This window comes from Pleurodeles waltl, chromosome 11 (assembly GCF_031143425.1).
Source record: "Pleurodeles waltl isolate 20211129_DDA chromosome 11, aPleWal1.hap1.20221129, whole genome shotgun sequence".
Taxonomy (NCBI): Eukaryota; Metazoa; Chordata; class Amphibia; order Caudata; family Salamandridae; genus Pleurodeles; species Pleurodeles waltl.
The window spans coordinates 793,908,376-793,934,946 of NC_090450.1; the positions used below are offsets into that span (position 1 = coordinate 793,908,376).

Genomic DNA, 26,571 nt, shown 5'->3' on the forward strand with positions numbered 1-26,571 from the left:
CATGAACTGCTTATGACATAACATATGATATCACTCATAACAAGTTCCATGACGTCATTTACCAAGACATCTCAAATGACATCCTTGATGACCACTGATGACATTACTGATGAAATCATCCAACGAGTGTGCTAGTTTGTTTTACAGTTTACCCTTTGGTTTTTAAGTTAAAATGTCCAGTGTAGTGTTGGGTGTAGGGTAGTTAGAGGGGTTGGCTGCAGGGTCTGGCCATGGCGATGGTTGGATCACAGCCTAAGGTAACTATAACTTACGCCCCCGCCATGCACAGTTTTTTCTTCAATAATTTAACTTCTAGTGTTTCATTGATTTTTTTATTGATGTTATAAAAGTTGTAATAAGTGCTGTAATATCTGGGGTAATTAGCAGTGCATGGCGAGGGCGCAAGTTATAGTTAATGTAGGCCGCGAGTTATAGTTACCTGAAATAACTCTAAGTATAACTACTGAAGTTCTCTGGTTTTGCATGAGTGAATTCAGAACCTAACTTTAATGTCCCTATAGCCTTTATTTTTTAGGTGAATTTTTACGTTTTTTTTAAACTCTGTTTCCGAACTATAATGTCCCTGTACCCTTTGATTTGTGGTGAATTTCTATGGTGAATTTCAATGTTTTCTTTTAATGAAAAGTAATTTTCATTACTATATATAATCCACCGCAGCTGAGGTCAGTCCCTGCGGCCAACTCCCCCTAACCACCCACCCCCACGCTGGCCAATTCACAGTTGGAGCGACTGCTGCGTCTGTCTCACTGGGTGTGAGAATAGGTGTTAGAGGGTGTCTCTGGGTGTGAGAGTGGCTGTGAGAGAGTGTCTGTCTGTCTGGGTGTGGGAGTGGGTGTGAGAGAGTATATGTGGGTATGAGGTGTCTGATTGTGCTTTAATATATGAAAGATGCATTCACCTCCATGAAGGATTGCAGATCGTTTTTCAATATGGAATCATGGAGAAAATACCCTTGCTTTGCCTTCACCAAGCCCGGAAGTTAGGATTATTTGTCCTTTCCAGAAGTGGATCTTCAACTGGGGCACATGCTATGTTTATATTTGTAGGTGCTTCCTGTTGAGGTTTCCTTTCTGTGAGATGAGCATCATGGTCAGAACGGAAGCTCACCTGCTTTTTTATCCAACAAGATTCCACAGTTTCACAAAATGTCTATCCAACTCGAGCACTTTCTAATGGTTAGCTAGTGCTACCTTGTTGGGTTAATGGCCTGTGTGAGGGAGGAGGATCGTGTGGCCACCCTCCCCCAGCCGATTTCGGTCGCAGGGACTCCATCCCCTGGCTCTTGGGGGTGGTGGTTCCCAGGGTAATCTATGGTTCGCGGAGGGGGTCCTTGTGGCCCCTCTCCAATGTTGTATTAGCCCAGGGAGTTGGTGGTCCCCAGGTGCCAGTCTGCAACGGACCACCATCATTCTTTTATTTCAGCCCCAGATAGGTGGCAGTCCCTGGGGCTGGGCGGGAGGCATGTTCCCACGCATTTAACTGAAAGTTAGCCTCGGGCAGTGGCAGTTCCCGGGGTTGTAGGGTGTCCATGTGGGTCACCTTCATTAATTTTACATTTAGTCCCAGGGAAGTGGTGTTCCCCAGAGCTGTGGGGGAGGCCATACAGCTCTCCCCCATTTGAAATTAATGTTTTGCCCGGGAGGTGATGGTCCCCAGGGTGCTGGGGGGTGTGGCACCCCTGCATATTTCTCTGTCATTGTCCCGGGGAGGTGGTGAACCCTGGATATAATACAAGACCTAGAAGGTGGCCCCATGCCCCCCTTCTCTTTCAGTCCCCCAATGCCCACAGGACCTGGCCCACCCAGAGGCAAAATGAAAAAAAAGATGGGAGATGGACCTTTTTTTTTTAAATGTCAGGAAAAATCCTTGGATTTTTCCTGACATTTAGGAAATATGCTTACCCTAAGGTAACTATAACTTGTGACCCTGCAATGCACAGTTTTCTCATCAATAATTTTGTTGCAAATGTTGCAGTAATAATATCAATGAAGTTGTCATCACTGATGTGGAGTAATTAGCTGTGCATGATGCAGGCGTGAGTTATACTTACCGTTGGGCGTGAGTTAAAGTTACGTGAGTTAACAATAACTATAGTTGATGAATTTCTATGGTTTTGTGCGAGGAAATTCAGAAACTAACTACAAAGTCCCTGTAACTTTTGTTTTTTCAGTGAATTTCTATCTTTTTTAGCATGCTTAGACGCAAATATAAGCAGCGCCGGGGTTGCCCATGTGCAGCATAAGGTTGGATGCAATGGGTGTTTTTTTTTTCACATTTTCTCTGAAACTGCGGTTCCACCAGTGAAACTACAGGTCCGGATCCACAGTTCTACCCGTGGACGTATGGTTCTGGTGATCGGATGGAAAAAAAATGGGGCAATTCTTTTGCCCATGAGGGATCCCTAAGGGACCCCTCTATCTGTCCTATGGGATCAGGATGCCTGTATTCTGACCCCTTATGTATTTTTGCACTCTCTTTTTTCCACACTGAGCCGATGCGACAGACAAAATGGCAGACACAAATTTTCTGTCAGGTTGTGACCAGCCAATCAGGACCTTGCTTTCCTCCCAGATCCCCAATCCGAACCGGATTCTTGGGTCCGGATTCAGAGAGGCGTCCCTATATATATATATTTTTACACACTAATATCTCATAAACTATTGAACTTATTTGCACCACATTACAAAAAGCATGATCTGCATAACAGGATATAGCTTCCTGCCAAATTTAGTGTAACTCCGTTCAGCAGTTTGGGCTGTTGGCATATCTAAAGGTCCTATGGAAAAATAAATGGGGCATATGTTTGTTGGGACCACCCCTTTTTCTCGGCCCCCACTTGACAGTTCACCCCAAAACTTTCAAGACAGCAGGCGAACTGAACAAAGTACACATTTTGAAAATTTTGTGAAGCTTCGTCAAGCAGCGCCACAGTTATAAGCAAAACAAGAAACGCTCCATCTATGGTAACTAGGTCCCAACTATAACTACCTAGTGGCCTAGATTTTGTACATTTGTGAAGGATGGAAAGTTGTGCGCTAATTGATGTAGGGGGTGCAAAGATAAAAGGGGGGTCCCAAAGTAAGTTTTTCCACCAATGCGTTTTCCATAGATTTTTGTATCTCATGTAGCACGAAAAAGGCTGAACAAATTTACATAAAATTTGGCAGGATTGGGTATTATGGCGTGCAGATGATCCTCTTGAGTACTACAGGTAAATAGGGTAAGTATTTTTTTTAAAGTTATGTGACATTTTAACTCAGTGATATGTGTTGTAACCGTACTTTTGCAAAAGTTCATGTTATTTTGCAGAAGTATCGCACTACATTGTGCAACAATGTACTTCTGTCAAAGCCAGTGTGCAGTACTCTACTTTACTCTATAGCACTTTACAACATTCTACTCCACTCTATGAAATTCTATACAACTCCTTCTATGCCACTCCACCCCAGTTATTATACACTACTGTATGATACACTAATCCAGTGTATTCCACTGTACTCCAATACTGCACTCAATGCCACTCCACTGTAACTTACTCTATGGTCCTCAACTGTATGATAGTCTATCCCACTCTACTCACACTGTACCGCACTCTACTCCATGCCACTCCACTGTACAATGCTTTAATCTACTCTGTTACACTCTATTCTACTTCCCTCTACAATAATTTTAAACCCTCTACAGTTCACGGCGTTGCACTATACACCACGTAACTCTGCAATACAATACTCCACTGCATACTATGTCACTCCACTCTACTCCACTAAGTGCCACTCTACTCTAGAACATGCTACCCCATTTTATGCTACACCACTTCACTGAATTCCAACTCACTCTACTCCAGTGGGCAACACTTTATCCCACTCTATGGCACTGTAAAACAGTCCACTTTACACCGCTCCACTCTGCCACACTCTACTCCACTCTATGCAACTCTACTCGACTCTACCAATCTATGCCACTGTACAACACTTTACTCCACTCTATGCCTCTACATCCCAGTGTACAACACTTTATACAACACTACAACATTTTCCAACACTCTACAACACACCACTCCACTGTACTGTACAAGACACCACTCCAATTTATAACACTTATTTGACACTACAGTACTCCTGTCAACTCTAGTGCACTGAATGCCACTGTACTATACTACACACCACTGCACTATATAACAATTCGCTCCACTGTATGCTACACCACTCCATTCTACTTCTCTCTACTTTCCTGTACTCTACAAAACTCCACTCAGCTCCACCCCACTCTACCCCACTCAGCTGTACCCCACTCCACTCGGCAACACTCCACTCTATGGCACTCTACTCTATAACACTCCACCGTATGGTATTCCACTGAATGCTGATCCACTGTACCACAGGCCACTCTACATCACACCACTCTGCTCCACTCTAGAACACTCCACTCTGCGACAGTAAACTGTGAGATACTCTCCTCCACTCTACTGTACCACACTCCAACTAATGACACTCCACTCAACAACAATAAACTCTACAATTTGAAACAGACGTTTATTAAAAATAAAAAGTATTGAAACTCAGTGAAAAAAAAGGTTAAACCTTTGTGATTGTCAGAAGAGCTTTAGTTATTCTTTCTAAAGAAAACAAATTTAAAATACACAAATATCACAGATTTTAAAGTTATAGTTATACTCTAAATTTATAAATTATGCACCACCATGGTTGTCATTAGAGGTTGCAAGGGGTCACAGCTGCAATGCCTGGCTTGTCTCTTATGACACATTATACTGCCTTTGCGACCCCTGGCCTCAGAAGTGGCAAAGTCAGAGGCAAGGATATGCCGAGGCTCCACATTCCTTAGTTGCTGGCTATTTTTCATTGTGCTAATGGTGAATAATGTTCTATTATCAACTATCAGTGTAGAAATGGAGCACACTGAGAACTTATGGTGACAGCTGCGGCAAGCTAAAATGTTTTTTGTATGTTTGCGAATGTGTGTGTGAGTGAAAGTGAATGAGAGTCAAGTGACAGGTAGCTCCAGAATGCTGCTGTTTTTCCTTGCAGTCTGCTGCCTTTCAGTCATGACTCAGGTGGTCATTGTGACTCTGGCAGTCTTTACCGAAGACTGCGGTGTAAGCAGCCGGTCAAAAGACCACCAGTGATGGAGGTCTGAAGACCACCGCATTACAATTCGCCAACACAACACCGCCTAAAATCCACCCAAAAAATGACAGCGTCGGCCGAAACGATGGCGTGAAGGAGGCATCTGCATTACCAGCACCGCCACGCCGAGAACATCCCGCCCGCCAAATAAAAATCACAAATCTGCACCGCAGTCTCAACACAGCACCCTTCCAATGGCAGTCCGAACTGCAGCGGAAAAAAATGCACCTCCACCAGAACACTGCACCACATTAGGCAATACCATAACCCCACACCTGATACACATACACACACCTGACCACAGTACTACAAAACACACACCCACGCATTCCTAGAACCCTTTGCACCCAGAAACTGGGTGAGAGAGAGGCAAGAGCACACTGAAAGAAGGCACTGAACAAAGATATCACAGGCACCATCACACTGAACAGGCATTACACAACACACCACTGCACACAAGCTCACACCACAAACCAGATGCCCATCCCATTACCCTAACTCACACCCACAATAGCACACCAGGCATCCCTGCACAACACATACCTCCCACTCCCCACCCACAACCCAGCCACCATTGCACCACAAAAAAAAAAACAGATTCACAGACGAGGAGCTGAGGGTAATGGGCGACGTAATTGTCAGAGCAGAGCCACAACTGTTTCTGGCACAGGTCCAGCAGATATCCATTGCCCGGAAAACAACTTATCTGTTTAAATACTTAATTAGATATTCTGTCCCTGTATTCTGCTATAACTTTGTGGCATACCACAGTATGTGACGATGAGAAGGCAGTTTGTAATTGGGTAATGGCTGTCTTTAGAAAATGTAAAGGGCAGCCATGTACTTATTAGCACATTTGTGCTGCGTTCTGGGTTAAGGCCTTCGATAAAGATAAGCAGTAGGTTTACCACTTTATTGAAGTAGTAATAGGTAGAGAAATATATTTGTATTTGTCTAAATATTTTAACAGCTGTTTAAGGAGATCCAAGCAGTGAAGTAATTTTCTGGTATTATCGTGGTAGACTTTTTTTTAAAATAATTAAAAATATAAAAAATTGAAACTACACTGTAGTATACTATATTTTTGAAATATAGTGTACTACAGTGTACTTATAATTGTTTAACTTATTTACTGTTTTACCTTTTTTAGTACTGCAGTACCTCCAAAGCAGTACCTCATAAATAATTTTCCCAACCTAATACCACTTTAATAAAGTAGGTAGGGAACAAATATCAAACCTAATACTAAGCCATATCTAAGGGTGTAACACAGAACACAGCCAAAGCGTACTTAAAACAACTTGGCCACCTTTAACTTTTGTAAAAGTAGTCACATAATGCCTGGTCTTCTCTATGTACTGCACCAGTTTAACGAAATACCAAGAAATTGTGTGTATTATAGAAGTACGATATGTCAGTAATTTCATACACATTATAATTTAAAAAAGACCTACCCTATTTACTTGTACTATCCAATAGAACCAGCTATACACCATAATCTGTATTCTGCCAAATTTTATTTGAAACCATTCAGCCATCTGGGCCAAGATCTAGCTTTCTGCCAAATTTGTTAAAAATCTGTTCAGTGGTTCAGGCTGTAGTTGTGTTCAAAAATTCAAAAAATCCTTTAGGTGTAGAATGGGGAAAAAGTGTTTTGGGGCCCTGCCTTTTTCTTTGCCACCTCTTGAGGAATCACTCCAAAAGATTCAACACAGCAGCTGAAAAGACTGTCGTTTTAGTTTTGAAAATTCTGTGAAGATTTGTCAAATAGCACCAGAGGTATTGGCAAAGCAAAAAATGCTCTGTCTATGGAAAATGTTGGTCCTGACTATAACTACCTACTGGCCATAGCCAGAAGCCATTTGCCGAATCTTCATGAAATTTTCAAAACTTATACTTCAGTTGGTTCAGCTGCTATGTTGAACGTTTTGGGGTGGTCTTTCAAGCAGGGGAAAAGAAAAAGAGGGGGTCCCAAAACAACTTTCCCAATTCCACTTCGAAGGGATTTTTCAAATCTTGGAACTCAACTACAACCAGAAGTGCTGAACAGAATTACACCAAATCTGGCAAAAAGCTCGCTCTTGGTCCTGAAAGAGTGTTTTTTATGATTTGATGTAAATCCAATCAGTAGTTCTAGAGTTTAAGAAATATAGATATCTAGGCATGTGGATAATCCAAGGATCCAACTTTCCCTGTGCTGATATCTGATTGGCTGCCAACACTTCAACAAGGAAGTGTTGGCATACATCTTGGGACTCAGCTTCAGCCGAGTCCACAAAAAAAGTTTTAAAAAAAGAAAAGGGTCAGAGTAGGGTCACCCTGAGCCCATAACCTTGGTCTAGGAGTCTTCTACAGACCCCGCCAGGGTTAAAAAGCCTTTTTTTTTTATCTTGGAAAAATTTGCGGATGGAGCAGCAGATTTTTGTTAAAAAAAGTAACTGTAACTTGAACCCTCGACATGCACTCCTAACTACCCCAGATATTACAATGCTCATGACAACTTTTATAACATCACTAAAAATAGCAATGAAACATTAGAAAATAAATTATTGAAAGAGAAAGCTGTGCATTGTGGGGACGAGAGTTATAGTTACCTTAGGCAACGATTTATAGTTACTTGAAATAACTCTAATTATAACTGCTGAATTTCTCTGGTTTTGTGCGAATAAATTCAGAACCTAACTATATGGTCCCTCTAACCTTTGTTTTTTATGTTAAATTCTACGTTTGCCTTCAAATAATGTCCTCCTTTCACCAGTTTGGCTTAACGAAAAATGTTCCTTGACCTTGTACTTCTATTACTTCTACTTTGACTAGGTGTGTTAGGATGACCATTTCTTTAGCCAAAGATCAGGGGATACTGTTCCTGCTGTGTTTCGAGGTGGGTCCACAAGGGTGTGCTTCCTTATCCTGGGTAGCCATTGTGAGCTCTTCCCTTGAAGATATTAGTGCGGATGCAAAGGAATCTTGTCCATACTTCGGTAACAACTGATTTTGATTTATGATTTAATAAATCTACACGTGGTGCTGCAAGCATTTTTCAATAAGTCTGTTGACAATTTTTGCACAGCTTATGTACATGCTCATATGTGTAAGGAATGTGTAGATAAAGAGGGGGATGAAATGTGATGTTCAGATTGCTTATACCTAATCTTTGTTACTCCGAATCATAGTGTTACTCATCACAGTCGTACAATTCCCTCCCACCACTCCCGGTGGAGAAATATTGTTATTTGTTACTATTTTGTAAAGTGGTTAAAACAGTAACGTTGTTATAGAGGTTAATCTTTGGTATTTCAATATGGGCCTCATTACGACTTTGGTGGTCTGAAGGTAAGACCGCTGTGGTGGCAGCTGCCAAAAGACCGCAATGTTGGCAGTCATCCGACCACCCTATTAAGAGGCACACTATGAAGTTTGCCAATAAACAGCCAAAATTCTGAAACATCCAGGACACTGGAGGATGAAAAAGAGGCGGTTCCACCACCAGCACAGCCAGCCCAACAAAAATACTCCCATCAGTTTTACTATCCACAAATCACAACAGTGGTTCTTCCATGGTGAAAAACCATTGGTGGCGTGAACTGCGGTGGTCTGAACTCACATCAGTCAGAACACCACTCCAAATGGATAGTTTGAATCACCCACACCTGACACACATTCACACACCTGAGACACTGACACACTGCACAGTAAAGCACACCCATACACAACCCACAATCCTTTGCAGCAAAAACAAAACACACAGCCACGGAGAAGCAACGTTTTGCAAAGAAACAAAAAGAAAGATTAGGCACCCATGCACATTTCACCATGGAAACACCCAATACAAAACAACGTCACATACTTCCATCACAGCACCTACACCTCATCACTAAAATTTAATTTTACCTCTTTTTTCTACACTACCTCATCGTCTTTACCACCACTACCATGTCCCCAAAAAACACCCATGTTTCACAGACGATGAGTTAAGGGTCACAGTGGACGAAATAGTGAGGGTAGAGCCACACCTTTTCGGATCACAGGTCCAACAAACACCAGAAGCCAGGAAAATGGAGTTGTGGAAAACAATAGTTGACACAGTGAATTCTGTAGGCAGCTATCCATGTACAAGGGAGGACATCAGGAAGAGGTAGATTGACCTCAGCGGAAAGGTGCATTCCGTGGCATCCAGGTACCAGCTGGCGGTACTAAAAACTGGCGGTGGGCCCCCACCTTCTCCCCCACAGTTCACATCATGGAAGGAGAGGGTCTTGGACATCCTGTATCCTGAGGGCCTGACAAGAATACCTGTTGAAGAGGAGTCTGGTAAGTCCCCACAACATTCATGTCATCAAAAGGTTTTGTCTTGCATGCTTCCTCATTACCTTTCCCCACCTCAGTTACCAAACCACCCCTCTGTGCCAAATGTAGAAATACCTCTCTCTGACATTCCACATGTCTACTGAACTCACCTGGGTCCACAGTCCTTGGAAATGGCATGTGAAGTATTGGGAACTGACAGCACTACAACTCCCAGAAGGCACTATTCCATCCATAAAGAAAACCAGTACAGTGCACTAAATTTTAGATGTCCTGCATGCAAAGCTAACAAGTAATGTAACCCATCATGAATGTTCCACTATTAAACAGTTTATGGCAATGACAGAAATGCAATGGCCCACTTCCACTACCATTATTAGCAAAACACAACTATAGCTGAGTGCCCTAACAAACGGCCCTTAAAGAACTTTTCCTAAGATTTACATTGACTCACCTGGGATGGAGAACTAGATGCCAAACTGTATACACTTGCAATGCATCCAGACAAAGGCCAATGTCAACTGCTAACTAGTATACTGTGTGCCAACTCTGACACCATTGTGCATTGTTCAGTTTTCATTTGGATATTTGATAATATACATGTTACTAGGCAACAAATATAATCACTCATGTTATTAGTCAGACAGCATACAAGGGTATCAGCAGTCATCGAACTACCAACATAGTCAAACAGCTTTGAGCAGGGTGTATGGAATTGAAAAATTTGAGTCTGTTCTAACTAAGAATTGGTAACAGCTGTCTTTGTCATTTCAGGGGAGCATGTAAAGGCAGTGTGTCCATCTCTCACAACATCACTAGTACTCAGACTTAAACATCGCTTACTGCATCACTCACACAAATTGTGTATTCCACTTTTCCCGCAGGTAACCTTGCCAATGTCACCATGGACAGGATACCAGAGACTGTCACTACCCCTCTGGATGAAGGACCCAGTGAGGACAACATCCCTGGATGGGTGGACACCGAAGAGGAAGCTGGCCCATCAGGGACACCTGGTCATTTTACAAGTGTCAGCCTCATCCTGCTCACATTGACTCCTCCCAGTCCTGTTGCATCAACATCACAGGCAGCCAATTACCCCCAAACCTGTGCTGCAAGGACACTCTCTACCATTGTGTGCCTCCCAGTACAGGTCACCCTTGACAATGATGGTCCTGCCACCAGTGGGAGTGGACGCACTCTGTTGGGAGCACAGGCAACTGGGGATAGGGTGCATGGGAAGGATGGTGTGGGCCAGATGATGGGGCTGAAAGGGACAGTACTGACCAGGACACCATCTCCCAAGTTTTGGGAGCCTACCAAATTTCCTAAAACATAATGGGCCAGGTACTCACCATGATGGGAGAAATCCACCAACTGTAGAGGCACTAGGAAGCCAAGCAGCAGTGGGAGGCCCAAAATGTCATTCTGACTTCCACTGCTGGGGTGCTGCGGGACATCAACACTACCCTGAATAGGTCTGGCACCCAACATCAGGCATCTCCACTAGCAATGATCATCAGGCCCTTCAACATCTGTGGCTTCTAGTGGAATGGCGGCCTTGCCAGGGGAAGGACATGCCTCAGACACCCCACCCTATGTTGCTGAAGAACCCACTCCCCACAAAAGTGGACGTCCGTCTAGACATCCAGGAGGAGCAGATGCCAAGACCAAACTCACTACCAGGAAGTGAACCTCTCCTGATTGGTTGCCCCTGTATGCAACAGATACACCCTTTTTACCGTTCTGAAACCTAACTCCAACTTCCAATGGTTCATGGACATTGGACTTGTGTCTCCAAAAGGTGTAGCAGCTACCCAGATGATTTCATCCACCATGACTGAACCTTTCACTATTTTCATTGTGTTATTTTGTTTTTCAATCACTCATATAGCTGTACAGTCTCCAATAAATACCACATAGACACTGGTCCTGTCTAAGTGTGATGTATGAACCGTGTACTACTGTCTTGTATGACAACTCTTGTAGCAAAATATTCAACTCTGATGTACAACCTTTGTTAGAGTCACCACATGTGTACTGAATAACCAGGATACATTTGACATTGGGAGTGTAACATAGACATGACAAAATGCAGCTGTAATGTATGCCTCCAAATATTTATTTATAGATTTTCAATCAGCAGATAGAGGATCACTGCTGGTGACTCCAGAATGTCAGCTCAGGTGTCATACACTACAAACCCACAGGATACTGACGTTAGGGGAATGTTCGTCTTACTGCAACCCAGGAGGCAAATAGATAGGTTCTATGTATCACCAGGTAAAGCCTTATCACATACCCATTCCTTTACTTCCTAATAATCTTGCCCCATGATACAGACCCAAATCAATACTGATATCCCCAGTCCTGGAACCATTCAACTTACCATGGTCAGGTAGCTGTAGGCTTGCAACTCACCTATGTCAGTTTTTAGAGACATTCACATTGGTCTGCAAATTAGTAACGCACTTACAGCTACGTACAAGGTAGGTCACATACCAGAGAAACCAATGTGATGGAAGAGGCCCTGGATTCCACATCATGACATGTGTCGGACACACTTGGACACACACATAACACCATTTGCCCACTTCTAGTACCATACAGGCTTTCTTGGTGGAAAAGCACACTGCCATCCGACCATCTTGACAGTCTGGCCATATAAGTCTCACTCCACAGACTCATGATAAACAGTACCTGGTTTAATCCATTTCCACTTCTCATGTCTGCCTGCAAATCATCCCATCTGCCTGTGAGTTTCTCAGATCTCCCAATGAGGATGAGCCAAACAGAGACTCAGCTAATCTGTGATTGACAAAGATAGGGGATAGGGCAGATTTGTATAGATACATCACTTTCATTAGGTCAAGTGTGACTTTGCTTGTGCTTTTACAAATCATTGCACTGTATACCTAACTGTTCTTTACACATTACCAAGTAACAATCTGCATGCACATCAGAGTCATTGGCATTGGAGCAACCTAAGAACTCACAGATGGTGGTAAATAGGCGATGACATAGCAAGCATACATCATACAATACACCATGGACTCTCATTTGTACATCACTTACCTTTAGTCAGTTGAAGTACTGTTTGATGAGACCTACCCTGATGTCTCCAGATTCATCTTCATTAAGCTTTTCCTCACTTGGCAAATCTGCATTTTCACCCACATGATCTGCTGGCTCGCCCTCATCTGGTATGAATGGTATGTGACATCTCAGGGCTAGGTTGTGGAGCATGCAGCAGGCAACAATAATTTGACATACCTTTTTAGGTGAGTAGAGGAGGGCTCCTCCAGATTTGTTTAGGTTGTGAAATCTTGCGTGCAGGCACCCAAAAGTCTGCTCCACAACAGGACTTGTTCTTCCGTGAGCCTTATTGAAGCGGACTTCCCCTGACGTAGTTGGGTACCTCACTGTTGTCAACAAATAAGGACAGTTTGGATAGCCAGAGTCACCTGTAAGGAATAGGTACAACAATAGAAACATATATATCTTGGGCATGCATATTTCTGATAGCATGAGAAGAATTTTACAGACACACTTGACATCTATGACTTACCAACCAGCCAGACACTCTCTGTGTACAGTTGTGTCAGCAGTGGGATATTGGTATTCTGCATGATGAAGGAATCATGGACTGATCCAAGATACTTTGCACAAACTTGTGAAATGTGCAGGTCAGCTAAATAGACCACTTGGACGTTGGCGGAGTGGTCATTTCTTCTGATCCTATATAGCTGTTCATTAGCACTGAGGTGAATCAGGGCTACATGTGTGCCATCTATGGCTCCAACCACATCTGAAATATGTCCCAAAGCATAATACTCTGCCTTCACATAGGGCAAATCCTCACGTTGGGGAAACCTGATGTAACCGTCCAGATGTTTAAGAAAGGCAGACAGTACAGCCTTCAAAACCAGACTGAACATGGGCTGAGACATCCCTGCAGTTAGGGCAACTGTATTCTGAAAGGAACCAGTGGCCAGGAAGTCTGACTTGAACAATGGGAGGTATGCTATTGGGATTGCAAATAGCAGGCATTAGATCTGGCTCCAACTGACGGCATAGGTCCATGATTGTATGCCTATTCAGCCGATAGATTTTGTAACGCTGCGCCTTGACGCAGCGTCTCTTTCTGCCTTCGTGGCAGGAATGCGCTGCCGACACTCGGAGCGCGTTCCCCTCGTTTTTTGGTAGCGCGTCCTGGGAAGCATGTATTATGCTCACGGTCGCGTTACACTTACCTGTAGACATTTTTTCTTCTTTTCTGTTGGTGGTGGGTTTTCTCTGGTCTTTTTCCTTCTTGCCTTTGTCGATGCTTGTGTCCATCTTGTCTTCTTCCTGTTTGTGGGAAGCACAGCAGTCACAAGTGGGTAAGTACTGACTAGACACATATACATCCCTCTATCAGTTCAGTGTATGATGTGTAAGTATTTAAGCTGTGACAATGTGGTAAGTGCTAAAGGTAAATGCTCTCTTAGGAACACCGAGATGTGCAGTTTATAACATTGATACACAGGTGTGGACATTTGTTTGTGTATAGGGGCACAATACTATGTTGACCCTTTTGTATAAAAGCTTGTGGTGATGCACATGTGACATATATGTCCCACTATGTTGCTCTATATATACACACTGCTGGTTTGTCCTTCCCACCTACTGGTCCATGCTCCAAATATCCTGTTGATAAGTTGTTCAGGTATTTGGCTCCTGTCCATTCCAATGCCCCTGGATCTAGCTCTATGTGCAACATTGTGTCTGACAGGTGAGTACCAGTCCAAATGTCCATGAGCTGTGTAAGAAGTGTCAAATTCATGCAAGGGTGTGATCTCTACCTCAGATTTCACCTGGCATACTTCCAAAACTTACTCAGAGGTGTGAGCAAGTGTCCCCTATTGTTTAGTGTGTTCTGTGCCTTGGCACCTCTGATGTTTAGTTAGGATGGACATCCGACATGCTGAAAAGCATGGTGGTATTACTACATTCCTAGTGCAAGACATACCATTAACATAGGAGTTCAGACTATTTGTGCTATGTACAAGTCATTGTGAAGTTAAGTGGCTACCCTGCTATTCCTTTTACCAATGTTTTGTGGTCATGCTGCTCAAGGCAGGACATCCTCTATATAGATAAAAGATACACTGTTTTTAGCCAACATCATGTGTACATTGACAATTTTTACCAGTCTTTGGCTTTGTGATTTAACTTTGGCATACTTACATTTGCTATTCAAAATCTGTTTTGAAAGTTTTTAGTATGGCAAACCTAAATTTGCACTGACTTCTTTGTTGCCTCAGAATATGAGCATTAGCATGCAAAGTGATCTTGGCTAAAATGCCAGAATTGGCAGCTGATATACATGACATGGAGCCAGGTGTCAGTGATGTTTAAACATTTTACAGATTTGTCTAGTTCACCTCAAAAACTGAATGGTTCACATTTAAAACCAAGCACAAGCTTTGCTCACATATTCTGTGAGAGATCATTTACATACTAGATCAAAATAGTTTTTTCTTTTGTGCAGTTGAAAGTTTTATACAGACGTTCACACTACAATAAAGCTACATCATAGGCACTAGCAATGCAACATTCCCTAACATAATGACCAGGAAGAGGAAAGCTTGCAGTAGCAGAAGGGACATCACAGGATTCACTCACACATATAAGACAGGTGCAACCCATGTAGCTAACACAAAAAAGTGAAGTAAAGAGTTCTCATATGACTGTTATATGGTGTGTGTTTCTGTATACAGACATAAACATAAAGGATGTAGAAACATGCTGGGAGAAAAAGTCAAATTTCTTCTGGAAATATTCTACATTCATGTGCTTCCATGGAATGAAAATCCCTCACCTACCTAGTGTTCAATATAAAATGCATCATCAGTGTGTTACTTCTATAGCACCGAAAGACAAGAGTATCATACGGCACTGATTATACAGTCTTTTATATTATGGGTTTCCTAGATTTGGTGAGGTTATTTCCCTTAAGTCAACATTCTCCCTTTGTTAAACTATCAAACTGTTATTAAACATGGTTAGTGTCTCACTAACCCAGGTTTTAAAAACAGAAGGGTTGCGCAACAGAAGCTGCTTCTCCTTTCTATCAACATGTTTCAGTACTCAAATATTGCCCCTCGGAGTTCAGTGTCTTCCTCAGGACCATAGATATATCACATCAAATATTGTGAAACATCATCAGGGTGGGGGGTGAGAAGGCAGATGTCGCAAGTTTTGCCTAGCCCCAATCTTTGAAGAGGCCTTGTGATATACTGTTGATGATAATATTGGCTTATATAGCATGATTTTCAGGGCAGGACACTGTCACTGCCTGCCACTTTCATTATAACTGAGGTACAAAACTTTAAATTAAAGTGCATTTTGGATTTATTCACTCAAACACATTAGATTATATAACTGCACTGAGTGGTTTTTATTAGAATTAGCAAACCACACCCCTTCAGGCCTGACAAGTTTATCCATGACTCAAGAGGCACATTGATTGTTTTGTATTGTCTATTTAGGCCTATGGAGCAACATTTGGTGTATTAAAGCATGTACAAGAGAGATTAGTGGCAGTGCTCATCCTGAATTGAATTATTTCAAGGTACTCTCATATGCGATGATTAAGGAAAAGTAGGCACATCAAAGAAATATAATTCCCTTATGTCACACAGTTTAGTCTAGCTGGGAAACTGGGATTTAAACCAGGTATCCTGGCTAGCCATTGTGCAATTAAGCTGGTGGATGGGTATCACATTCTTTCCTATTCAGACCTGGTTCCAATTTTAGAAGAGGCAACTCAGTTGTCTTGTACCTCCTAAACAAGGCCTTTATTGTTATTATATGTCGTGCAATATACTGGTCTATGATTATATATAAGACAGGTTTTTGTAGAGTGCCATCTTGAACTGAATTATTGCAAGGTGCTCTCAAATGTGATGGTCATCATTTACTTAGAAAATATAATGATTTATGAAGTAAATTCACTGCTTACTTTCAATGCATACATACATGATACAACCATGCAAATGATTAAAATCAAATAATTTTCACTGTATACACTCCAGTAAAGGTATTTAGAGTAGCAACTAAAAAATCATAGCTGTTTGTAATTTATAAAGAAAGTCCACTGCACCCCAGTGAGAACAAAGGAAAGCTATTTTACAACTACAAAGTCAAATAGACTGTTGCTTTGGGCTTCTCATGATCAATTAGTATATACATTTTTCCTCACTGTATGTTCACTTTTCCTTCCTGTGGTTACTTCCTATTCACTGGAGGCATAGTGCACTTTCCTTTTAAATTGAGGTGAAGTGGTGATTACAGTTCACTAAAACCTTGTTCTTACTTCTTCAGGATAGGTGGCAACTCCCAGAGATGCAAGCAGAGAAAAAGAAGAGATGGTGATATTTTAGAAAATCTGAAGAGTGTGGCTCCTTGCCCCAACTGGCACTGCCCTGTCTCGTTTTACATCTTGTCCATCACTTGTCCTTGCATAACCAACATTTGCCACTGAATTCTAATATATTTTTTCAAAATGCATGATTGAAGAACACAATGTGCCTAATGTTTTAGTGTAGAGTTGCTGCAAAAGAAGGTGCGCAAGGATTAAAAAAACTGGAATAAATATGCAAATAATGTTTTGATATTCTTGTATCCTGCTTTCCCTGTCCTTCTAATTGAGTGAAACAGGCTACACCCTAATTCATTGTAAAGGGTGTTCTCCTTAAATGCTGACTCCAAAATATAGGGCTAAACTATGAACTTGGTGGTCCGACCGTCGGACCGCCAAAATGACTGTGGGGAGGCAGCGGCCGAGCTTGCGTTCTCCCCATCGCCATATTATGATATTTCTGTTGGGCTGGCAAAAACAGTGCAGCGGCATTGACATGACACAGACAGAGTCACAAGCACCCTCCGAATGCGCACTGCCATAGCTGAAAATGTGCAATCCGAGGGTGCTGAGAGGGGAGCAATGCAGGGCCTACCCTGTGATCCCAACTCTGTCATTTCACCACCGCCATGAAAAGGCTGGTGGAAAGGAAAGTCCTGATCAGCACGGTGGTGCTAAACTCGTCACCTCTGTGGCCGACCATAACTTTCACCGCTGCCAAAATTGTATAATTATTTGATGTTAATTGATTAATATGTTAATTATTGAACTTTTTTAATTTGTATGCTTTCATGTTTAATAATATTGTAATTATTTCATTAATTTTAACTTCCTTTTTGAGACTTTTTTTACAGGTAGTGCTGTGTATTCGAAGATTTGGTGGCCACTCTTCTTCTTTAAATAAGTCATATTTAATCAAAAATAAAATATGGTATTCATTATTAAATTCTTTGTTAGCAAAATGTTTTCATTACCAACACAGTTTTACTACTATTTTTAAGTTTGACTGTTTCATGAGGAGGATTGAGCGGTACTGTTAAAATGATTTATGTAATATTTTAAAAATAATATTTACAATGATTTTATTGATTTGTTAAAAATTATTTTCAGTGGGGGGTTATATTATTGTGGACTATAGTTAGTAATTACATTTGAAAATGATTAATACATTGTACAATATTGTGCCATTTTTTATTTTAAATTGTTCATTTAAATATATTTTCTCAAAATGTAACTTTTAAGGATCCACCATATTTTGTTAATAATAGATGAGATTTAATATTACCTTTTTGTATGCATGATTTTAATTAGTTAATTTATCAGAGTGGTTTAGCAAAATAATTAGTTTTTACATATATTTGGTGGTCATTAGTTAGATAATTCAATTTTAAAGCCAGATGTATTCGCTTTTCCCAATATTTGTTAAAGTGGTTTTAGAATACTAAACCCAAATCCTCTTCACCTGTGTATGGACTTTCTCTAGTTTTAGTTGGAGTGGAGTTACAATAGTAATTCAGATCCACCCCAGCACCCCCCATTCCTCCACTGTTCACACTCCAGTGTTTGTTAGACTGGAGTTAGAATAGTAAATTTGATTTCCCCTCTGTTTGAACTTTCCCAATATTTGACAGACTGAAGTTAGAACAGTAACTTACCTCTCCCCACCACATACTTAGTTGCACAAATGTTTGCTGGATTGGAGTTAGAATAGTAAAACTAACCTCCTAATCTATGCACTTTTCACAATGATTGTTAGACTAGAGTCAAAATAGAAACCTGCCCTCCCCAACATACACACTTTCCACAATATTTGCCAGACAAGAGTTAATAAAGTAAATCAGACAACCTGTCACCCACCATTGTATAAACGTTCCCAATGTTTGTTAGATTGAAGTTAGACTTGTACATCTGAATCCTATAAGTTTATAAATTTGTTTATTTTATTGTTTTTCTATTCTATCATTTCTATACATTTAAAATATGTTTTTATATATGTATCAGGCAGTGGAAATGAAACCTCTATAAACCAAAAGAACTCTTTTCGTCATAAAAGGAAAAGACCAGCCCTCCTTGGGCAATGCAATTAAAAAAATGTAATTCAGGAAACATCATCTTAATTAAATATTTTCAATTGCATTTTGTGGTGGAAAGACTTCTAGTGGAAAATGTTACATATTACATATTTATTTAAAAATATTTGTATTAGTATAATGCATTAATTGGAATTTATACACTAGATGTGAATATACTCTTTTATTAATTGATTAATTAATACAATATGTAAAAGATAGCTGTATTTTTAAGAATAATTTTATTTTAAACTTCAATGATGTTAATTACAATTAAATGCACGATTACCAACATACGATCAATATTTAGGCCACAATATTTTGGGAGTCAATATGTTTCCCTTTTTAATAAATATGTGTAAAGTCAATATTTCTGTTGTTGATATTTTGAGAATGGTATTTTGTTACCACTATATTTTGTGGTTGATATTTTGACATATAACAGCTGCAAAAAGTAAAGCAGCACATACTAATGAGGCTTTTAGCAAACCTATTGGCTAAGCCCTTCCAAGGGATAAGAACAATTTTTCTGAGAAGGTGAGTCTAGATACTATTGGTTACAAGCACACAGGGTGTTGCACCCCTGTACATTTCAGAAAAGATAGATGCCTTTGGAAAGCTAGCAATGTTGTCTTATCTCTCTGGGACAAAAACAATATATTTCATAATCAGAATTTCATAATTTGCATTGCTGTAAAGGAAACTAGGAGCACTCCACCGGGTAATCACTGAATTAGATAGGGTGGATTAGCACCAAATATGACAAGGATATGGTGCAAGCCATGGAAGGCTTCACCATTTTTAAGCAAAGCATAGATCCTAAGAAATGTATGTGTTGTTCAATAGTCCTTCAGATGAAAATGTATGAGGCCTTAAATGAAAAGCAGCAGAGTTACCAAATGGTTAAGATGGAACTCCGACAATAACTTATGAATCGACACGGAAGTAACAGCTACGACACATTGGATGATATGTCTGTAGTTCACTCATCATTCTTGCTGAGAGGTGCTTGATAATGAAGGCATTTCTAAGGAAATAATGGAGTATTAAAGATTCCATAACTTTAAATAGGATACACTTACCATTGGCATAGAATTGTGGTGCTAAGGGACCTCTTCAATGAAACTTTCCATCTGGACCTGAGATTTTGTGCAGACGTGTCTGGCATGCAGAAGTTTGTTGTGCCATGTGTTCCATATGTATTTACTTGTTGTTGCATAGCATTGTGCTGGAAGAATGCATATGCAGGGTGGAGTGTGCTTGTTGAGTCAAGAGCCCCATCTCAGTGGCAGCAGTTGCCTTTGTGGCTTCATTGCATGTTGGCAAGCTTGCTGAGACTTACTGCTTGGTTTAACACCTGATAGTTGCCTTAGAATCTCGGGATGTCGAGAGAAGAAGCCATTACATTTGTGCCCCTTGTCAGATCTGGACATCTCATGGTATACTGAATTAGGTGCATTTGATATTTAATGGAATATTAGTGTACCATGTAGCAGTATCTTATTTAGCCTTTTTCACTTAGCAATGAATTAAAAACAACTTACAATGAGCAAATGTAGTTAGATGATAAGTCTTTGAGTACATAGCCTGTATACAGTGGAATATACATTAGACAAAGGCTACATATACTTGAGGGTATGTAGGAAATAAATGTGTAAAACACCAAAGTAAATTAAAAAGGGACTTAGGGCCTTATTACAAGTACGGTGGTCCATGGACCGCTGTACTCGGGGTGGCAGGCAGACTGCTGCAACCTTGGCAGTCCGACCTCCACATTAGGATGTTGGCAGTCGGACTGCCGACACACAGTCGCAACCACCAGGATCAGAGATCCTGACGAGTTGGCCCCGGTGCAAGTCCTGGTCAGCCACAGCCTTGCCGTTCAGCACCACCATGCTAAGCACAACTTTCCTTTTTGCCGGCCATTTCATGGAGCAGTAACCGCCTTGAAAAGTCTGGCAGAAAGGAAGAGTTAGGGGTCACAGCGGGGCCCCTGCACTGCCCACGACTATGCAGACGATGCACATTCCGAGTGTGCTGCAACATTGGCCTTGGCTCTCTCTGAGAGCAGGAGCCAATGCCATCACACTCTTTCCGCCAGCCAGCCCAGGGGAAACATCATAATATGGTGGCGGGGAGGCCACCGGCTTGGCAGTTGCCTCCCCACTGTCGTTTTGGCAGGCCACCTGTCTGACCGCTGAAATTGTATTGAGACCCTTAGTATTAACTCCTAAATGTACTTAATTACGCAGAGTACAAAAAACTTTAAAAGCTCTTGGGGACAAAAAATTAAAAAGAGGAAGGGTGAAAATTTAATTCAAAGCTCTGCATCTCTTCATGTAATTCTGAATTTTTAACTGGACCTGAAGAGCTTTGTAATGAAGGCAGATGCCAAACCTACAAAGAAAATTTTGGACTGTTATAAGTACAGAGATTGATATCAATGAATGATGTCTGCTCTGCTTTGGGCATCAATTCACCAAAATGTCAGGTATAGTGGAAAGGACCACCCACACAACTTGACCCTTCAATGATATCACGGGACTGACTCCTTGCTTTGTTCTTAACTGCCAAAAAGCCTTCTTGATGCTGAAGAGCTATAGGAAGGGCAATGACTGCAAACTACAGGAGTAAAACATGGCTTGAATAGACATATTTTCTTCTAGCTACTGCCACTCCCTTTATAGTCATCCAGACAAGAAAAAACAATGAGTGCCAGCTTCTACCATTATCTACCCATGATAGGAATCCATGTGATCGTTTTTGTGTGCCAGCCAAGCTCACTTGACTGTGGTTTAAAAAAGACAATCTTTTAGTGCCAAATTTAATGCAATCCTAGACTGAAACATTGATATTTCCTTCTTTAAAAACCTTACTTGGTGTACCAGGTGAATGACTGATGTGCTTGCATTTAGTTGAACCCACTTCAGCATAACAGGTACGTATAATGAAGTATTGGGCCCCATGATAGAGAAGCTTTATCACAACGCAAAGAGATGAATCCGGAATCAGACTTACGGAGATAAGCAAATCCTAATTGACTCCAGACCATTAGGTTTATTGTGAGAATTGGTGACGAAGTACAAGCAACCCTCTAAAACCTTTCTAATTCAGGAAGAGGTGAACAGGAATTGTTGTCTCCTATATAAGAAATGAAGACAACCGGGGTTCTGAGCAACATATGCATAACAAAAGGCACTGCAAATTGCAATACAATGCCCAATCCTGAACCTCTCTTACTAATGTGCAACAACCTGCCCCCTGCAATACAATGAGTTGTAATTTCTGATATTGGCCACTTATTAGTCATCTATTAAAGCTGACCCCTTAATTACATCAACACAATACAAATGCATATGCTGGAGAGAAGCAATGATAAAATAATAAATACTGGTAAAAGTAAAAGAATGATCAAACGTAAATTACCATTAAGGTCAAAAGGGTAGTTAGCAGATTTGCTATGCCAAAATAAAAAGAGAAGTAGAAGGCAGTAACTAGTCCTGACTGTTAGCTTTAAAATGTATTGTATGCGATAATGTTAAAGCATTACAATATAATACCATGCACAAAATACATCCGTACAACCAGTTCAGTACAAAGAATACAGTAGATAAACCAATTTAGTTAAAAAAAAGTGTAAACAAGTTTGTACAATATAATGTACAATGGCGATTGAAAGCGTGATTAAATGTGTTGTGTGATAGGTGGCCTAAAATACTTTAAAAAATATATGTATATATAGTTAACCCATTTAAAGCATCAATCCCACAAGTTAGCATTTAAAGACCTTTTATAGTACAATTTAATGAGAACAAGAAAAGACAACCTCATTTAGATTCCCTCGCAATACTTAACAGACAATGAAAGCTCCCAGTGTCTCAAATGGGCTACAATGTGGATCAAAACCGCCCTCAAGATGAGAGAAAGGAGAACATGTGAAGTCATTGCCCGGCTGCCTGGTTATTAAGTAGACATTGTGGTACATGATGGAACTTGACCCTTTTTATGCAATTTCCCATTGTTCCATGTGTGGAATTTATACATTTTACGAGGCATCAGAATAATTGCAAGTTTCCTACTGACCTTTTATGAAGGTCTTAAACACCTTTTGCCTTCTGCAAGGAAATCATTATAAACATAATGATACAAGCAGTGGCAAAGCCGGTAGGTCTCGTCTATGCAAGAGCTATTGGGCTTGTCAATATATTTAAGCCATGTAGAACGGCATCTGTTGCCTTGCAACATGACAAATAACGGAAAAATAATCCCTATGCTGCAAACAGCACTGGCCACTTCATAGCATTTTTTTCTTGTGGAAGGGAGGAGGGGCATGAATTAATGACAGGAGTGGGTATGGAGCAGAGGCAAGCAACAATGCTGGGAATGCTCCCTGCCACAGGAGAGTAAGGAACAAAGCCTGGAAGGCGAGAGGTGGGAGACAAACAACGAAACAACAATCATGGGAAGAAAAGCAACAATGTTTGGCGGTAGAGGAAGGTAAGTAACAATGATGGACGTGGCAAATAACAATAGGAGGCTGGTAGGTGCGTGCAACAATGTGGTAGGGTCTTGCACCAATTACAATAAAGCAACAATGGCAGGGAAGAAAGTACCTCAATGTGAGCACAAGCAGCAGAAGGACACTAATAAAGCAATTAATCAGTGTTTGGTCCATGGTCTGGGGAAGGGACAAACACAGTCACTGAAATTGAAACTTGCATGCGCTGACCAATGAGACACAAGGAAATGAGACTGGCAATGTAGCCAGCAAATGGTAAGCAGTGGGCGTGTTCCAGGACCCTTTTAGCTAACAAAATGTCTCACAATCTACAGCGCATGAATGTGGCAAGCAACATTTTGATTGTTGTCACTGTAAAGGAGACAGCACAAAGGCAAAAGAACATATATGTATTAACTCTTCCACCTACCTCTAAATTCCACAATTGGCAATGATAAAAGTGTGTCTGTTTACCCAGTTCAATGACTGAATCGAGTAGCACGAGGAGGAAGTTCAATTAAATGTTCCCAATGTGTTTTACTGTTTCAATATTTTCTGTATATTTCAGTATAATATTGTATCCAAAAAATATGAGCCTACTATAGTTTGCCCTTCATATATGTTTCGAACACACCATGCGTTTCAGTCTCGGGCTACGCAGGACTCACCAATAAGTTCTCTAAGGCATTATAACATTGGATTTATCACAATCGAACTGTATCTTGGTCATACATTTAAATGTCTTGCCAAATTAAGAATTTCAAGTCAAATAACAGCTATAGGCAGATTTACTGACAACGGTCTGGTAAATACAAATGGCTTTCAGACAACCTCAAACTACGTTATCTAACTAGTTCAAGACTTTTCCTTTAAAAACAATTGTCCTAAACTCCAATCCTGGCCCAAATGTAACTTTCAGTCTAGCGCGAAAGTAAGGGAAAATAGGGTTTGGTAAATAAAGATTTAAAATGGTGGTTTCCAACTTTAGGCTATTTAAGTGTGCTTTTTGTCTGTCCCTGCTATACTGCCAAATGCCTAATAGTTATAGGGTTGTAACTTATAATCATCTGCCGAATTATACAGAAAAGGGTGTTTTTTCTTTTGCCCATAAATCAAAACCTTTCTATTTATGCTGTGTACTTTGCTCTTACCATTATAAATTTTAAGTGAATTCAACACCCTTTGTTATCCTATAGTATTTCTTTCCAGAATGACTGTATCATCAGCGTAATGGTGCAGGGAAAGTGCTGACTTTCAAGGGAGATAATCCTGAGGTCAGGCATACAATCTTCCTCTAATAACCAAAAAGTATGAGGCTATCACTCAATGCTGCTCCTGTCTGTTTATCGTGTACCATCCCAGGCATTTATTCTCACCCTAGTCTCAGAACATAACATTGGAGTTGCTGTCATTGGGAATTTCGAAATCACAAAAGCTAATCATTTCTGGAAGTGATCTCAAAAATATACATTATTATAATTAAAAGCCACAGGTCCTTAAAGTATGGAGAATACTGTCCTGTTGGTGTAGTTTACCCATCTCCATTCCTTAACGTCAACATTTTCTCTCTTAAAAATGAGCTTTGTGTGGTAATTGTGATAATCATCTACAATAGATATTACCGGTGTTACAAAATGTTTCAATAAATATGCCAATCTATTCATTCCACCACGAACAATGCATGCAAATGAGGTCTGTAATGTCACTTTACATTTTGAACTACAAGAACAGTTTCTCCTTTAGAATTGTTCATTTTTTTAAGCAACCAACCGTTACTTACGCACCATTTATCATTGTCATTTTACACTGTCCACTGTTTAACATACTTACATACTTAATGGGATTTTTAAAATTTATGTCAAATGGGACCTCCCATAAATTTGCTCTTATGAGCTTCTTTGCACCGAGGAATGAAGTTCTTCCGAGACCGGATTGGAGCTACAGGAATTTGCGGAGCCTACAAACAACTATTTGGGGTAATTTACATTGGTGCTGTAACCCATCCACCGAACTCTAAATCAGGCACCATTTACTTTCTTTGTATTCCAAGAGATTAAATGGTTAGAATTAGGGTTGTTGTTTTGATTAATTGGGGTAAACTTCAACCTTGCATTTCTACACCTGACAGCGCAAACGTATCTGTTTTAGGCACTCTCAGCTTTACAATCGATACATTGTGTCATACTGCGATATTCCAATATATTTGCAATACTCTGCTGTGCCAAGTAACAAAGCATGTGCTGGAATTCCATTTGTTACTCAAAATCTGTTAAATTTATCATAAACCGCATTATGACGAAAGTTAATATGTGCCAGACAAAAACATGTTACCTTAGTATTGGGTGTTTATGTAGTTTTATCACCTGGAAAGGCATTCCTAGAGCTGCATCTCTCTTTTATAAGTACGTTGTCGGTGTTTGCCCAATCCTAATACATAAACGCACATTTAGCAATAGGTTGGACTTGTAGAGAGTTGCTAGCTGTGTTTGCAGAAACATAGAAGGTTATTTGAATTATTTGTTCAAGGAGCACTGTGGAGTAATGGTTATACAGAAAGAGGACTCATAATTGCCCTGGACTGGTGAATGGAGCATAACTAGATGGACAAGTCTCCTTTTACTGTGGCTGGCTGACAACCCTAGTATACTCCAGATTATTCTCAATCAGGCCAAGCGGCCTCCTCTGAGAGGCATGGTGCTTCCATTTACTCAGTAACTCTAGACGAAGTCGTTAGGATGAACATAACGCCAGCATGCCTCTACAGAACATGCTCCCCTGCCATATGTTGATTTAATGGAATGGACACTCAATGTTGCTGCAGTCTTTTGGATTTTTGCCTCTGTGAACACAAAGGTCGTGTATGCTCCCTGGTGACCGCCCTATTTACTTGGACTGAGACCCAACAGCATAACTGTGCAGAGGAGGGATTCCCAGAGTGCATTCCTCATAGGGTAACTAGTGTCTCTGACCAGTTTGAAAGAGACTAGCAATGTGGCACCATGAATGTATTTATGAGGAACCGATAGGCATTTTTTACCTGTTTAAAGCTGAGGAGAGATACCTACTGGCCTCTCCTGTTAAAAGGTACTAAAGGTGTCACTGATGGGGGTGGAGACCATGTGTGTGTGC

The 26,571-nt window shown here is 40.8% G+C and overlaps 1 protein-coding gene across 2 annotated transcripts in view; it reads right to left on the reverse strand.

Moving 5' to 3' along the window:
- The window catches only part of LOC138265036 (putative nuclease HARBI1), a 191,550-nt gene that overhangs the window by 139,177 nt on the left and 25,802 nt on the right, over window positions 1–26,571 (reverse strand). For both annotated transcript variants that reach the window (XR_011199299.1, XM_069212589.1), the window contains exons 3-4: window positions 13,724–13,820; window positions 12,744–12,934 (exon numbers count right to left, since the gene is read on the reverse strand). Coding sequence is in view for 1 of the 2 variants with exons in the window: in XM_069212589.1 (XP_069068690.1) it covers window positions 12,744–12,934; window positions 13,724–13,820 (288 nt within the window). In the remaining variant the exon portion in view is untranslated. The remainder of the gene's footprint in view (window positions 1–12,743; window positions 12,935–13,723; window positions 13,821–26,571) is intronic.